This window comes from Heterocephalus glaber, unplaced genomic scaffold (assembly GCF_053883595.1).
Source record: "Heterocephalus glaber isolate CG9 unplaced genomic scaffold, H.glaber_assembly_v1.0 deba00001608, whole genome shotgun sequence".
NCBI lineage: Eukaryota > Metazoa > Chordata > Mammalia > Rodentia > Bathyergidae > Heterocephalus > Heterocephalus glaber.
The window spans coordinates 5,411,857-5,427,600 of NW_028258379.1; the positions used below are offsets into that span (position 1 = coordinate 5,411,857).

At 40.0% G+C, this 15,744-nt stretch overlaps 2 protein-coding genes across 11 annotated transcripts in view; one reads left to right on the top strand and one right to left on the bottom strand.

The window, feature by feature from the left end:
• Zbtb25 (zinc finger and BTB domain containing 25) overlaps positions 1 to 15,744 on the bottom strand; it is a 48,108-nt gene that overhangs the window by 8,068 nt on the left and 24,296 nt on the right. For 4 of the 10 annotated variants that reach the window (XM_021247735.2, XM_087195268.1, XM_087195262.1 and 1 more), the window contains one exon: positions 11,876 to 11,940. The exons of 4 other annotated variants lie outside the window; for them this stretch is intronic. In XM_021247735.2, coding sequence (XP_021103394.2) covers positions 11,876 to 11,940 — 65 coding nt within the window. Of the gene's footprint in view, positions 1 to 2,011; positions 2,542 to 11,875; positions 11,941 to 15,744 lie in introns of those variants that run through there. 2 more of the 10 variants (XM_021247722.2, XM_087195266.1) reach the window with 1 other exon arrangement.
• Akap5 (A-kinase anchoring protein 5) lies at positions 1,879 to 11,045 on the top strand. Its single transcript, XM_004837412.3, has 2 exons — positions 1,879 to 2,016; positions 5,021 to 11,045. The coding sequence occupies exon 2, from the start codon at positions 5,286 to 5,288 to the stop codon at positions 6,579 to 6,581; it is 1,296 nt and encodes a 431-aa protein (XP_004837469.1). The 5' UTR covers positions 1,879 to 2,016; positions 5,021 to 5,285; the 3' UTR covers positions 6,582 to 11,045.

Here is a 15,744-nt window from a genome sequence, read left to right on the forward strand (position 1 = left end):
TCAAATAAAAGATAAATTTTCGATTTACCTCAAATTTGCTTTTTGGCTTCCTCTTTTTTCCTTTCTTTTCTTTTCTTTTTCTTTTCTTTTTTCTTTTCTTTTTTTTTTAAAGAAAAGCAGGTAGGCTAAGATCTAAGTTGTTAAAGAGACCTTTACAATTTCAACCTGGATATCCCTTGCGCTTTCTAATGAGGCAGCTCTTCTGCCCTGTCCACAGTTAGATACGCTTGTCTTTTTACTTACAACTGCTGCAGGCTCCCAGATCTGCTAGATTTGAGAGACCCCAGAGTTTGAGTAATAGCATCTCAGTTGCTGATTCATGGCATGGCTCTCTTTTGGCTCATTTAAAGTTCAAAGTGGCAGAAGCGGGGTCAGCAACCCATATGGGGATATGTAGATGGTTTTTCCTGACCTGTGTTTGCTGGATGAAAAAAGTAAGTCCCCTCACGCACACCCCCTCTCTGGGGTTAAAGCAGGGCTTTCACACTGAGCTTCATCCCTAGCCCTTTTTATTTTGAAGCAGGGGCTTGTGAAGTTGCCCAGGCTGGGCTCGAACTTGCAATCCTCCCTCCTCAGCCTCTCAGAATGCTGGGATTACAGGTGTGCACCATCATGCTGGGGTTGCATTCTTTGTGTGTGGTTTGTTTGTTTTGGTACCAGGGATCGAACTCGGGATGGTGCGCTTGCCTTGCACGGCAGGCGCCCCTGCCCGAACCACTGAGCTAAATCCCCGGCCCAGGGGGGTTGCATTCTTAATTAAAACTAAAGTGGATATTCCTGTTTTATAGCCCTTGTCTCTTCTATCTGTAAATTTAAGATCTTGACTATTGGGATTCAGCTTTGTGTCCCAAGAGTTCTTTCGTTAATAAGCCTTGGTGGAGTAAGTCTAGAGACTCGTACAAAGGTAACATGTCTTGCTAGAAAAATATTCAAAAATGGATACCAGGGATTGACCTTCCCATTGAAGAAAGGTGACGAGTGCAGCTGTTTCTCAGTAATTCTTCCACCTTACTCCAGGATTCATCCGGCAGCAGGGCTTGGAAGGTCGGAGGAGGAGCCTGGACTGTGAGGAGCCTTGCTGGACCTCAAGGCTGGAGGTCTCATAGCAACCCTTCGCATCGGCATATGCCTTAAGTAGACAGATGAGTGCTGCTCTCCACCGTGGCTGGCCCCTTGTTTAGATAAAGCCTCAGAAAAATGCCTGAAAACGACCTAACCCGCCAGGCGGGAGACAGAGGGGCCTGTGCGCTTTTCTCCCACTGGGTCTGGAGCCGCGAGGGCGCCCTCTTCTGCTCTCTACCTCGCTTAATGGAGAAGGACAAGGTAAAGCAGGCACCTAGCGATGAGTCCTAAAGGGAAACATGGGCAACTTGTAAGCTGCTACCTCAACTTACTTTTGGAAATGTGTAACAAAAGAGGAATGGGGTTGCATTCCGTACCCTTTCTCTCCCTGTTGGCTTGGATGCGGCTGCTCCTGCAGACCACTGAGTGAGCGCGCCTCTTCTCCAATTGCTACGAACCGGGATCATCCACACCCACTCCTGGGAAAGTTTTGTTTCTGGTCCGATTCGTATATGCAATTTTCTCTCCAAAGGACATCTCATGTCTATGCACAATTTTGAATCCCCGGCCCCCTCCCCATCTTCTGGCTCTGCTCTCGGCGGTCGCTCCGCCCTTGTTTGCCCCATGAGACCCGCAGCGGGAATCTGGCTGGGCCGGGGAGGCCTGACCGTCTCCCACGCGGCGCGGCTAGCGGCAGGTGGGTCCCGCGATCCCCCACCCCCGGGTCGCCCCGCCCCGCCGCCCCGGCCCGAGCCCCGCCCCGCCCCTCCGCGCGCATTGGCGCCGCCAGCTGTCGGTCTCGCGCTCTGGGGAGGGGGCGCCGCCGGGCTGCGGTCCCTCTGCAGAAGGCTCCCTAGCTCCGGGTGCGACCGTGGCTCCCCGGTGCCTGGCTCAGTGAGGAGCCACCCGCCCCGACCTCGGGAGCAGGGTTGGCCAGGGACCAGGGTGCTCTTGGTAAGTGAAAGCAGGAGGAGGCTGCGGGGGTGGAGAGTCGCGGCGGTGTCCAGTCCGCTAATCTGGGCGGGAGGTGCCTGGGACCCCGAGGATCAGGTCCCCCGAGGTGGCTGGGAGTAAGAACCTGGAAGGTCGTTGCTCCGCGGGCGTCTCCAGCCCACCCACCTGCTTCGCGTTACCTCTTGTCCTGGAAGCATATAGGTTGTAGGTAGCATTTTTTCCTTCTTTGCCTTTTTGGGGAAATGTGATTTTTGGGTTCAGGGCCATTATAATTTTGCATATAGCTTGAGGCTAGATTCTCTGTTCCACGCCCCCGGCATTTTCCTTTTTGAGTACTTTATCCTGTTCTATATCCTGCTGTGAGGGGCATCGAGCCAGAGGGAGAGATCGCTTCCTCCAGGAGGAAGCTGGATGGTTCATATCTGGTGCTGGGAGAGATTCACTGCTTTCCGCGGTAGTGGTGGCTCTTTGCTGCTCTAGGGGGAAAAGGGAGGTGGTGTCTTGTGTGGCCTGAGACGTGACATTCTGCCAGGAAAGAACAACAGGGACTTTAATGTTTCCCAAGGCAGTAAAGCTACCTTGCAGGTTAAGGGAGGATTATGTCATTTGCTGTCTAAGATTCTGCAAAGTTTTAATATCTATAGGCTGCTTCTCTCCCCACCTCAGCTAGGCTTCCCTCCATTGGGGTATCTGTTTTACTTCTACAACATGGTACAGATTCCAGCGAGTTTCTGGAGCAACTGTCTCTGGACAGTTCAAGTTCGTTTTGAAGGCTGCCTTCCTAAACATGCTCAGGGCTGTATCACTGATACATCCTCTGCATAATACAAATGCTCAGCCTGAGGAGTCCCAAGGGGTGAGGAATCAACTGAAGCTCGGTGCTAACTGAAGCATTCTGTGTGAGAGATGCTGTAAAATGTTAGTTCTGTTATATCAGTTTTCTAGAATGACTTTATATTTTTGTTTGAGGAATGACGTGTGCAATACCCAACCCTCCCCCCAAATTTCCTTAGTCCATAAACTGGTTTCTCAGGATTCCAGTTTCTTCTACAGTACATGGAGTTAAGGTATACAAACAAAACAGTGAAGGATTTACATGAAAACAGTAAAAGGAAAGACTCCTTTTACCTATTTTAGGACATCTGCCAACTAAAATTAGTAGGATTTTTGTTAGGTAATTACTTCATATCTGTATTCTTTGGTGCTGCATACTAGTCTGTAATTAATTTTATATATATATATATATATATATATATAGTTTTCCAGATGCATAGCTTGTCAATTTATATTTGGTTTTTAAATTCATTTGAAAAACCAAAGAATTTATTAAAACTCTTTCAAAAGCTTGGTTTTAAAATAGCAAGAATTAGGGCTGGGGATTTAGTTCAGTGGTTCCACCGCCTGCCTTGCAAGCACAAGGACCCGAGTTCAATCCCTGGTACAAATAAACAAACAAACAAACAAACAAATAAATAAATGGAAAAAGAAAATAGCAAGAATTTAGTCTAGTCTTGGTTCAGTTATGAGACAACAGGCTGCATTTTGCTAAAGTGACCATTAAACAGGGACAGAAATGTAGCTTAGTGTAGAGCACTTGCCTAGCATGAGAAAGACCCTAGATTTAAGCCTCAGTACTGTTAGGGGGGAAAAAAAAACCCATTAAACAATTTAAAAATTTTAAACTAAGGAATCTATTGCATGTTAGCATCTCCAAAGAGTTCATTTTCTAATGAAATTCTTTTTTGTAATTATTGTTCTTTTGATTTTTTGAGACAGGGTCTCACGATATAGTCCAGGCTGGCCTTGAACTCACTATGCATACCAAGCTAGACTCAAATGTGATCTTCCTGCTTCAGCCTTCTGAGTGCTGGGATTACAGGGATCTCGCCCACCATGTCCAGCTCGGATGAAATTCTTAAAGCCTAGTTTCAGAGCACAGGCTTCAAAACAGGCAGTGTTGGGGAGTTTTGTAATCTTGGGCAAGCTGCTTCCTTTATAGATGGAGATACCACCACCTACTCATTTTGTGATATTGTGGGTAGGCTAGAAATGTATATAAAAGTGCTTAGCACTGCCTGATACACACGAGTTGCTCCGTAAATGTCAGCTCTTAGCATCATTAACTCTCACTGATCTCCAACTATGTGCACATTATAGTGGGAAAGTATGAACGGGAGCTCACTGTCAAAGTTACACAACTAATTTAAGCACAGAATGACAGTAATGTTAGAATTTCCTAAGAAGATGTATGAAAAGTAGCACCTCCTGGATGAAACATACATTTTTTAGAAGAGAAACTTTATGAAACAATGGAAGGAACTAGAGAGCAAAAATCTCTACTTTCTATCTCTGGTTAGGACCTTACTTTTGGCAGGCCAATTAACCCCTTTGGAGCTCAGTTTTGTCATTTGGCGGGACTGGAATGATCTCAAATCTCTAATGTCCTTTGTAATTTAAAAATTCTTTTTTTTTTTTTTTTTTTTTTTTTGAGAACAGGGTCTTGCTGTGTACTTCAGGCTGGCCTTGAACTCAATATATAGCCTAGACTTGCCTGGAACTCGCTGTGATTGTCTTGCCTCAGTCTCCCAAGTGCTGAGATTATAGTCATGTGCCACCACACCCAGCTTGTAGCTTCAAAATTCTTAATTGCACAATAAAAATTACATTAACTTGCTTATCAGCCTGCATTTCATTTTTCTTGTTGTTTGCTAACCTTGCAATTTAGGGTCATAAATAATTCATAAAGATAGCACAGCTAAATAATTGGTAATATCAGATCTACAGAGTAATCCAAAATGAAATTTTAACAAAAAAATATATTTACATTGAAATCTTTTTTGACAGTTGACAGGACAAAAAGTAAACCCTAATTTCTATTCTCCAGTCATTTCAGTAAGTTATATGGAAAACATGCCTAGTAAAATCTCCATTCAACAGAAGTGGTCTCTTTAGAAAATAGTAGGCGCATTGTGAAATAAAATACTATTTTCTTTTCTCTCATCAGGTTGATCTTTAGGTAAAGCAAAAATGTACCAGTAAAGAGTTTTCATGAAGAAATTAAAGAGAAAAAGTTAAAGCTATAGAGAAACTAGGTATTTGTGTACTAGAGAAACCACCTAAAAGAACAGAATGGAGTAAAGCAAAAGGAATGAATGACTACACCTGGAACATTTTTTACAGAGTTGTCATATTTTTGTCTACCTTCTATAAGGATGCCACAGGAAAAACAGAATGTAGTTTTCTAGAGAACTGAACAGTGTAGTGTAAAAATGGAGGCCACAGTTTCTGAAATTCAAGTAGAAAATAAAGATGAGAAGAGATCTGCAGAAGTTAGCCCACAGGACAAGAAACAGAAGGAGAAAACATCCATACTTTGCTTCAAGAGAAGAAAGAAAGCAGCCAAGGTGCTGCAGCCCAGAGCTGGCTCTGAGGCTGCTGGGGTGGCCCGGAAGCATCCCCTACAAGAAGGGGCTTCTGACCAGCCACAGCAACCAGGGAGTACCTGGGCCTCAATCAAAGGCCTGGTGTCACGCAGGAAAAGGTCAGACTCTTCAAAGCAGCAAAAGCCACCTGAGGCTGAAGTACAATCTGAAATAAAGGCTGGAAATGATGATCTTTCTAAGAAAAAGGCTAAATCCAGACTTAAGATTTCCTGCATAAAATTCTCAAGAGGGACACAAAAGAGTAATCAGTCCAAAATTATAGAAGACTCAGACTGCAGTATGAAAGCCCAGGGTGAGGCAAAAGCTTTGGATATACAAACTGGAACCCAATCTGATGACCAGGCAATGAAGGCTCAGTCAACCCAAGATCCATGTGAAGAAGGCATTCCACAAAAAGACGGGGAGGAGCTCTGTGAGTCAAATGTGAGCACCAGCATAACATCTGGAGAGAATGTGATTTCAGTTGAACTGGAGCTAGATAATGGGCATTCTGCTCTTCAAACAGGAACTCTACTCCTTGAAAAGGAAATTGAAATGATGGAGGAGAAGCCAAGTGTTCAATCCCAGCAAGCAAGCCTACCTGGAAGTTCAGAAACAGACAATCAGCAACCAGTGGCTTCTGATGCCAGTCCTTCACCCGCATTACCGGATCGGCAAACTGTGGAAAAATCCAGTAACAGCACCCCAGAAAGTGAACCAAGTTGGAAAGTCTATGAAAGTAGAGAGACTGTAGTTGAAGAAGAGAATGAGCCAAAAGATACTGAATTGAGCCAGAAATCAGACTTGAAAGAAAATAAGATCAATGTAGAGAAACCCAAATCAGAAGAAAGCAAAAGAATGGAGCCAATTGCCATTATTATTACAGACACAGAAGTCAGTGAATTTGATGTTAAAAAATCTAAAAATGTCCCTAAACAATTCTTTATTTCAATTGAAAATGAACAAGTAGGGTTTTTTGCTAATGACAGTGATTTTGAGGGTAGAACTTCAGAACAGTATGAAACACTCTTAATAGAAACAGCTTCTTCTCTCGTCAAGAATGCTATCCAGTTATCTATAGAACAGCTGGTTAATGAAATGGCCTCTGATGATAATCAAATAAATACTTCTACAGTGACTTAACTTCCAGCTCCTGGTAGGAAAAAAGCTTACGGATGAACTAGTTACACATTTGTGGCATTTCTTATTCAGTAACAAATGAGAAATTTATCATCTGTGGAATTTAAAGGTATAATTACAGCACAGAAGTACTACAAAATAAGTCAAATTTATGAAACTCTCTTTACCACTGAAATGCAGTCACTTTTAGATTGGAGGAAGTCACCAGACTGCAATGCAGAGTGACATGGGGAGTTGCTAAATGGAAACTGGAGTCCTTGGGGAAGGAAGATATATTTACTGAGCACTTACAATATGCCGTAAGCTTTTTCCTGGCACTTCTCTGGTGTTACATGCTCTGGTTTCCTTTTGCTAGTTCAACCCTGTGTACAGATCAACATCATATTTGGTTTTCAAAAACTTTTTTTTTTTTTGGTACCAGGGATCGAACTCGTGTCCTTCTGCTTGCGAGGCAGGCGGTGGAACCACTGAGGTAAATCCCTGGCCCTCAAAGACTTTTTTTACAGTGCACTTTTATAGTTTTTAAAATGGTGAATAAGGTGAGTTATTTTTGTGAATGTGTGATTTTGTTACACTCCTAAGTAGTAGTCTTACCTCAGAAAATATATTGCATTTTCCTAATTGGAGCAGAGAGTGTGCAGAATATGCATCCCAGAATTGAACGAATGATTTCCTAGTTTTGCTCAAGTCCCTTACAAAAGCCATGCACAAACTCCTTGAAACAGGCAATAGTTACCAAGTGCAGAAGTGTGGAAATGGGGCGAATGCAGTTTCCCTCTCCACCTTCCTTTTGCCCCTAGAAGAGGGGCAAAATGTATATATCCATTTCTGCATGGGCTTACCTCCTGAAAACTTTAAAAATAAAACAAGGGGAATAGTACTTTTAATCCAGAAGACAAACTTCCCAAGTAACCATCATGGATAACACTGCATTCCTCTTGCAGAAATACTTTTCTAAGGACCCTGGTCATCAACCTCTCCTCCAACAGGGGAGAGAGGATTCTGCCAGGCCTGATGGAAGGTCCTAGGAAATCATAACATTCTAGTGAAAACATTTATTCTTGGCCAAGAATGAGCCATGTACAGCTATTGCTAGAGCACATATTTTTAATGTCAGTGTTTCATCATTGTGTCTATGTGTTGAGACCAGTAAAAAGCATTTTACATGAATATTGAAAATTGACTTTTCACAATTTTCAATCCAGTTAATACTTTCCAAAAATGAGAAGGGCTCATTTGCATTTTATTCAGCTTTAAAAAGAAGCATCTGATTATATCAATGACTGCCATATTTTTTGAAAAGCAATCCTTTTTTTTGGTACCAGGGATCGAACTCAGGACCTTGTGCTTGTAAGGCAGGTGGCTGCACCACTGAGCTAAATCCCCAGCCCAAGCAATCCTATTTCAGTGCTTCCCTATGTGAAATGACCATGATCCGACAACACTCTTCCCGACCTCACTGGTTAGGGTTCCTATTGTATATTCCCTCATTGTCTAAGCTGAGTCATGGTGTTAGTACCTGAAACACATGAAGTAATGGAGGGAGATGAAGTATGAATGCTAAAGTATTTGTTGAAGAGCTTCATCTTGGAGGAAAGAGTATTACATATTTGACATTATCTGGGTGAATTCTTGCATTATTAATGGATTGCATATAGAAAGTATGTGCTAATTTTTTCTATAGTTTGATTTGTGTGTGTGTGTGTGTGTGTGTGTGTGTGTGTGTACACATACTTATTGGGACCTCTGATAGAAGCAAGCCTGACTTTGGATAGAAGCAAATAATGAATATTAGCAAGATTCTTTGCTGAAGTGCAAAAGTATTTCCCTGCCTTCATGTTTATAATCTTAAGGGGAAAATCCTTCCATTTGATGAGATAAAAAGTGGGTTTTTCAAAACACACCCCCACCCCCCAAAAATGCAAAACACATGCCCAAGAGATCAATTTAATTGTACAACCTTTAAGCATTTTTAATTAAAAAATTAAGACATCTCCTGAAAAAATTATTTAATTCACTGTATGTGGTGCTAATGGACTTAGATAGCTACCAGCAAATATCATACTTTAAAATGAGCAATTTAAACAACCTGATTAAGGTTGGTGGATTTTACAGTTTTGAAGGATCCTGTCATTTATCACAAGGATGGCACCAGGCTGATTTAGTTACATTGTTTTTAGTAATTTCTTATGAAAAAGCAAAGAGTATAGCACTTACCAGTTACTAAAAGTATTTTGGAAGGTTTAGGTATATTTTGGGGATTTAAAAAAACAGATAATAAATATGTGAATTTTTTTGGTTAAAAAAGTAACATTTTTATCTAAGTAGTTATAGGTTTTTATGGTTTTTTCACAGTGGTTTGATAAGTATTTTTGATTAGAATGCCTTATGAGTGATTATTTTTATATGGTAAGATATATACTATACTTGTATTCATTGTTAGGCAGTTTCTTCTCAACCTAATCTGGTAAATTACATAAGGAAGATTTCTATTTAAAAACAGAATCCAGGGCTGGGGATTTAGCTCAGTGTTTCCACCGCCTGCCTCGCAAGCGCAAGGTTCCGAGTTTGATCTCTAGTACCAAAAAATAAAAACAGAATCCAGAAATTAATTGGTCTCAATCTAATATATCTGCTACATAGTCAAACCTAATTATAGACAATTCTAAGGTGATCAAACCTGTATTATTGTTATAAAAATAAGTAATTAGATTGCTTAGAAACCTCTCATAAAATATTATAATAGTATTTAAGCAATCTGGCCTTTCACACAAAACATTAAGTGAACACAAATAGGTTCTAATTCTATTCATGTCCAAATAACATTAAAATGGTCATTTAAGGCTTAAATTTAAGAACACTACATTTTCATATAAATTTGTTGTGGTATGAATGCTACTTTTAATAAAAAAATTATTAGCTAGGATTCAGTTTCTCTTTTGAACTGAGAATTTTTACAAGGTTGGGGGAGTTTCTCAGATACATGTTAATCTTTTAAGTATATTATCTTCCCCAAGTTAAGTATTATTCACTTTGCTTCTTACAAACAAAATATGAAAATTCTCTTCTATTTTATGTACCACTATTCACTTAACAGTTTTTCAAAGCATTTTAGAGGATATAAAAATAGTACCTGGTAACATTTAAATAAAGGTAGCAGAAAACAAAAGAACTTTGAAACAGAAATTATGTTCCCTGCCACCTCCTTTAGCTCAAAGAATAATAAGCATGTGGCACAAATAGAGTTCTGTAGAAGAGCTGTCTGCATAATTTTCTTTCAAGATAATGTATTTGACAGCATAAAGTTTGTGATGATTGTAATGGGGCTACTATTTAGTAGGGTCTTAGAAACTCTCTGATGTACTTGAGAGATTGTTATTTCACCAATAAGTGAAATAAACTTCTTGCTAACGACTGTCAAGGTTATGGATCATGAGAGGGCACCAGTTTAGCTTCTGCACTGTAGTCCAGAGTTAATTTAATCCATAAGCTTCTAACTTGAAGTTGCCTTATTTTTATAGTTAAGAATTTTTTAGGGGTTTACAGCAGAATTTTCAAAATAATGATTCGATATTAGAATCCTATTGTTTGAAAAGATCCTTTTAACTTTACTGAAATATGTAAAGTCTACTTTCTTTTTTTTTTTTTTTGGTATCAGGGATTGAACTCAGGACCTTGTGCCTGCAAGGCAGGCATGGTGCCACTGAGCTAAATCCCCAGCCCTGTAAAGTCTACTTTCTAATTTCATCTGATAACAGATACATCAAGGTTTGACTTTTCTGCCTGCTATTTCTTCATTTTTAAAATACTCTCCTTTAAGTTTCACAGTTCTTTAGGTTCAAATTCCTATGATGTTTTATTGTGTAATGTGAAGTTTCTTACACAGAATTCAAAATTTCAATCCATAGTATGTTTTATGGTACATTTTTGAAAAGAATTTTTATGGTGATCCTTATTTAGTTACAAAAATTTATTAAAATAAGGCTACATAAAATGTAGGAGTCCTTATTAAATGCACATTGGTTCAGCACACATTAGGTACAACACCTGCCAAAAACTCTGAAAATGGAATGGCTCTCTGCCCTCCATGAGCTCAGTCCAGGGAGTGGCAACAACAGAAGCTGGGACAGGAGTTAATGTTGTCTGATGAGGGGAAGGTGGTGACCTGAATACAGCAGTGGTTTGAAAGCATTCAGTTTTTAAATAAAAAGTACATGATTTCTGGCTTGTGACTAGGTGCAGAAAAAGGCCTGCTTAATGTTACATATTTATAGTTCTTTGTAAATTGTTAAGTGGATGAGCTATTAGGAAAGTAAGAGTTCCATTTTCTTTTTCTCATTAAAATTAGTACATTACTGTGGATCAGATGCTAATAAAAGAAAAAAAATAATACTCTGTAGAGAAAAGACTTCAAATTGAATTAATTTATGTACTGATTATGAATACAGAATAAATGTTATAACAACTCATGTTTACTTATTCATGTCTTTCAAAAGAAACATGGCAAATTCTGTTCATTTCCTAAAATGATAAAGATCACACTGATGAAATCATTTAGTTAGCTCTATCAGAAGTTCCACCTTGCCAGACACTGGAAAGACTTTACAAATACATGTCTAAAAGAGTACATGTTTAGCAAGACATACATAAACACCTAGAACTCTGAACTAATTCAATCTAACAACAGTTTTGAATTTGAAGACATCTGCATGAATTGACAAAGGCACAATTTCCAGGCTGGGGCAGTAGTGTTTGCTTAGGATAAGCGGAGCCCTGGGTTTGATCCCCAGGAATGGGGGAGGGGGCAGGGCTTTCATCATTTCTTGCTACTCATTAGTTGCCTTTCTGTACTATGTTAATGAATTGTTAAAAATTTCTATGGTTTCCCAAATAACCAAGCCATCTTAATTTGAAAACACTCATTCAGATGGTACCTGTACCTGTTAAAGCTGGGTATTTCAAAAGCTCTGTTTACCAAGGCACTGATTTTACTCTGCTAACATTAACAATGCAATTTTCTCTTCAGTACAACCCAGTGATAATAAATGGGTTCTATGAAAGACTGTACTTTCCAGATCTTGACTCATGTAAAAGTTGATAATACCTTCAAAGGCCTAAAACTAAACCTGGATCCATATTCCAGTTACTTGTTCATGTATACTGTGCACTGTACACAGAGTATTTAATGTCACAATTTTCAGAATTTAAAGTTTTATTAATCTTTCTAGTAAAAAAGATAACTGCCTTTTCCAAAGCTTGTCCTTACAGGCAGTTCTGATAATCCTTTTTAAACATACCTTTCATGCTGAAGTCTAGAGTCCCCATTCCTTTTGTAAGTACTTCTTTTCTTTCTTCCTGAAAGCTTAAGGTTACAGGGGGTTAAATTCCTGATCTTTGGAAAGAGTGTGGTTGTTTGTACATATGCACACTACACTTTCATAGAAAATCCTTAGGAAAGCTGGGTTCAGGCACTATGAGCAATGAAGGTGAGGAAAGGATGGTGAGGTATGTCCTTTTCCTGGAGAACCTCCAGCCTTAAATTGTCTCTCTACATTTTAACCCAACATGACAAGGGTAGAGTGTTTAACAGTTTCTGCATCTTGGCAAGACTAAACATACTTTCTTCACCATTTGCTTTATGGCTAAATTCAAATAGAACTCAGCCTTGATCTTTATGGCAGTGCAATTATGGGCAGGTTTCATACACTTTTCAGTTATGCTTGTAGTGGTAACACCTGGGCCCTCCACTTCTGCTCTGCTCTCTTGGAGAAGGGGGCACAAGGTGACACCAAGGTAGATGCAGTTATTTGTACACCTATCTTTTGCGTGTGTGTGCACACACATGAAAGAGACTGAATCCACGGCCTCTTAACATCCTAAGCCTCTGTTACGTCATTGAGCTACAGTCACATCTCTCCCCAAATTTCTACTTTGACATCTGTACCTTAAGATCACAGGAAGGTGTGGTCAGTATGGTCACCCCTGGGTCACATTGGTAATCATCTTCACAATTAATGCAGCTACAGCCATACATGCACTAATCAATCAAATAGCTTCACGTGTAAATCTCAGGACAGAGGTTCCATGGGGAACTGCCATTTGCAGCATAAGTCATTAGAGTATCACATGTATTTAAACAGGTCATCCCAAACTGGAGAACTACTGTCCTCCTGACAGAATGACCAAATTAGAATGGCCCTGGCATGGTAGAAAGCTGATGTATATAGGACAAAACAATTGGATTTTACTCAATTCAGTTAAGAAGGTTTGGGCTGGGGATTTAGCTCAGTGGTTCTGGTGCCTGCCTCACAAACGCAAGGTCCCAAGTTCGATCCCCGGTACCAAAAAAAAAAAGGTTAACCTGCTTTCTGGCCTTTTATCCAGATGTACCACAAATAGCCTTATCAGTCATTTCCCTGATTGCAGAGTGAATTTGCTTAGAATCATCTCTAATTTTGTGGGTTTCCTTCTATTCTCTCAATGTCTGGTTGATGTGTTTTTTGGGAAGGATTCTAAATCTCATTCTGATTTCTATACCATCTATGTATTTTAGTTTAATATAATCTCCTAAATCAGTAAAAATTGTTACTTGTTGCAGAAATTCAAAATAAAGGCTTAACCTCAATGTTTAAGCCAGCACAAGGAAAGGCAGGGCTGCTCTGCACAGCTATGTGAACCACACAGCCCAACGCCAGAAGCATTCATTCTGAGGGCTGCCCTCACATCCTACTGTGCACAAGCTGAGTGTTGCCATCAAGGTTTGAGAGCTCTGCAAAGACATGTTCTAAATAAAAAGTTTCTCTTTCTATGCCTTTCCTCTCCACTCTAAAATACTGTGGCAGAAAGAGGGAACAGGAACCACTGAGCTCACAGCACCAGACTGCACTTAAGTGGAAAAAGAAGTGTTAGGAAATGAGAACCGGACCAGTACAGCAGACTTTGAGACTCATTTCCCTGGAGTCTTTGGTCTGCATTTAAAACCCTTTCCCCTTACCTTTACAAATGTATTTTCTCCTTCGAGAATTAACAGCTGAGCCTTTATTTTCTAAAGAATCATGACAGATTCTTTAGGTTTTTCATCCCTACGACTGTGAGTCCCTTCCAGCCTCAAGTTTTTTGAAACCCACATATGGTTGAGTCTAAGTATTACACGGCTTCCATTGCCAAAAAACGTGGCAGAGCTACACCCACAGGTCTCAGTCTGCAAAGGCTGTTAGGGCACACAAATTGGACCTGGACTCTTGAAACTCAGCAGTAACAGACGACTGCCTGGTGAGGGCCACCTTCTCAGGCCTCCTTCCTGCACAAGCCTCACCTATTCCCAGAAAAGCAGGCGCCCGGGAGTGTATGAGGATCCCTCCTAGTGCCCTGCCGGGTGAGGAAAGCACACCATGGTGTTCAATAGCTTAAGGGATAGTTTGGTACTTTGACACAATATCACCATGTTGTTTCAGTGAAAAATGTTTCAACATTGTATAAATACTGGAAAGGAATTTATCTGAGGGAAAGTTGGCTCCTCAGCAGGAAATAAATTTAAGCAATTGGTGACTAGGTACAAAATCTTGGGAGAATACCAATAATGTTCGAAGCAAAAATGGGGGAAATGTGAAAAGCTAGATTATTCACTCAATATTGGGAGGCAAGGAGAGTTAAATGTCAAAGAACTATTAAAGAGAAAGGTCTCAACTTAAAATGGCACTGGATGGAAAAAAGTGTACAGAGTCAGCTGTTGAAAGTTGTTAAACTAAATGATCTGCCTCACGGGCTGTGGATGTGAAGAAACAAAGCAAGATGCAAGAAAGCAAAGGAGTATTTTCTCAAACATCCCCATTGATCTTGACTGGGAAGAACATTAACTGGGCTTGAGGCCTGATTAGAAGAGCCAATGTAATTGAACTCAAATTCCATGATCTTACTGTTAATAATTTGTAAAACTCTTAAAAAATGCTCAATATCATAATCACAATTATCTAATGATAAATGTAAATTGGAGGCATCCTGATCAAAGAGGGATGTCAAGATATTATAGTATTTAGTATAAAATTTTAGAAAAATTCCTATTAGTTTGACAAGAAACTATAGCTCTAGCCAAAAGTAGCAAATCACAAAACAGTTAAAAGTAATGTGAAATTTGAGTATCGTGTATATTTTCAAAAGGTGCACTGGTGCCACCTTTTGGCCAGATTAAAAATGTACACAAATTACAACCTTTCACATTTTAATTTCAAGAGACTTTGGAGATACATTTATTTAGTTTAAACACTATATGAATAAATTTAAAACTGTCTTTCTAAATAATACTTTTCAGATTTTAAATAATCATATTTAAAGCTGTTTAAAAACTGAGATAAAAGATAATACAATTTACTTCAGAACAAACACATCACATATTCCATTAGAACAATATAAATTCCAAAAAGTATGGGGTTAGAAATCTCGAATTATTTCTAAGTGTTAATCCTGACAACCACCACAAAACTAAGCTTTTGACCAGTGTTGGTCTGCCTCAGCTCTACTCGCACTCTGAGGTGGGATAATTCTTGGTTATGGGGCTGTTCTCTGCATGGCTAAGATGTTTAGCAGCACACTTGGCCTCTGGCCCACTAGATGCCAGTAGCAACTGTCCTCTGTCCTCCACCCAGCTGTGACAACCACAACCTCTCCACATTGCCAAGTTTCCATGGACTGGGGGATAGCCCTGTGTGATAGCTGACTAGGGGAATAGGGGCAGTTATTTAGTCAAACAATCTGGATTATCTGTGAGTGTTTCTGGATAAGTTTGCTATTTGAGTCAGTGCACTGAGTAAAGCCGATGACTTAACCAATCAGCTGAAAGCCTGAATAGAACAAAAAAGTGACCTTGGCTGACTCCTTGATCTAGGATACTGACTCTTTCCTGGCTTTGGGACAATGATGGAAATTTCACATTGGCTTTTCTTGGGTCTCAAGCCTGGCAGCTTTGAGACTAGAACTTATGTTGTTAGCTCTCCTGGTTCAGGCCTTTGGACTCACACGGGAATTAAATCATTGGCTCTCCTGGCTCTCAGCTTGCCAAATACAAATTCTGGAATTTCTAAGCTGCCATAATTGCATGAGCCAATTTCTTATTACCTATCTGTGCATCTATCACCTCTTGGTCCCCTGGCTGAGAACTAGATTTGTAGAT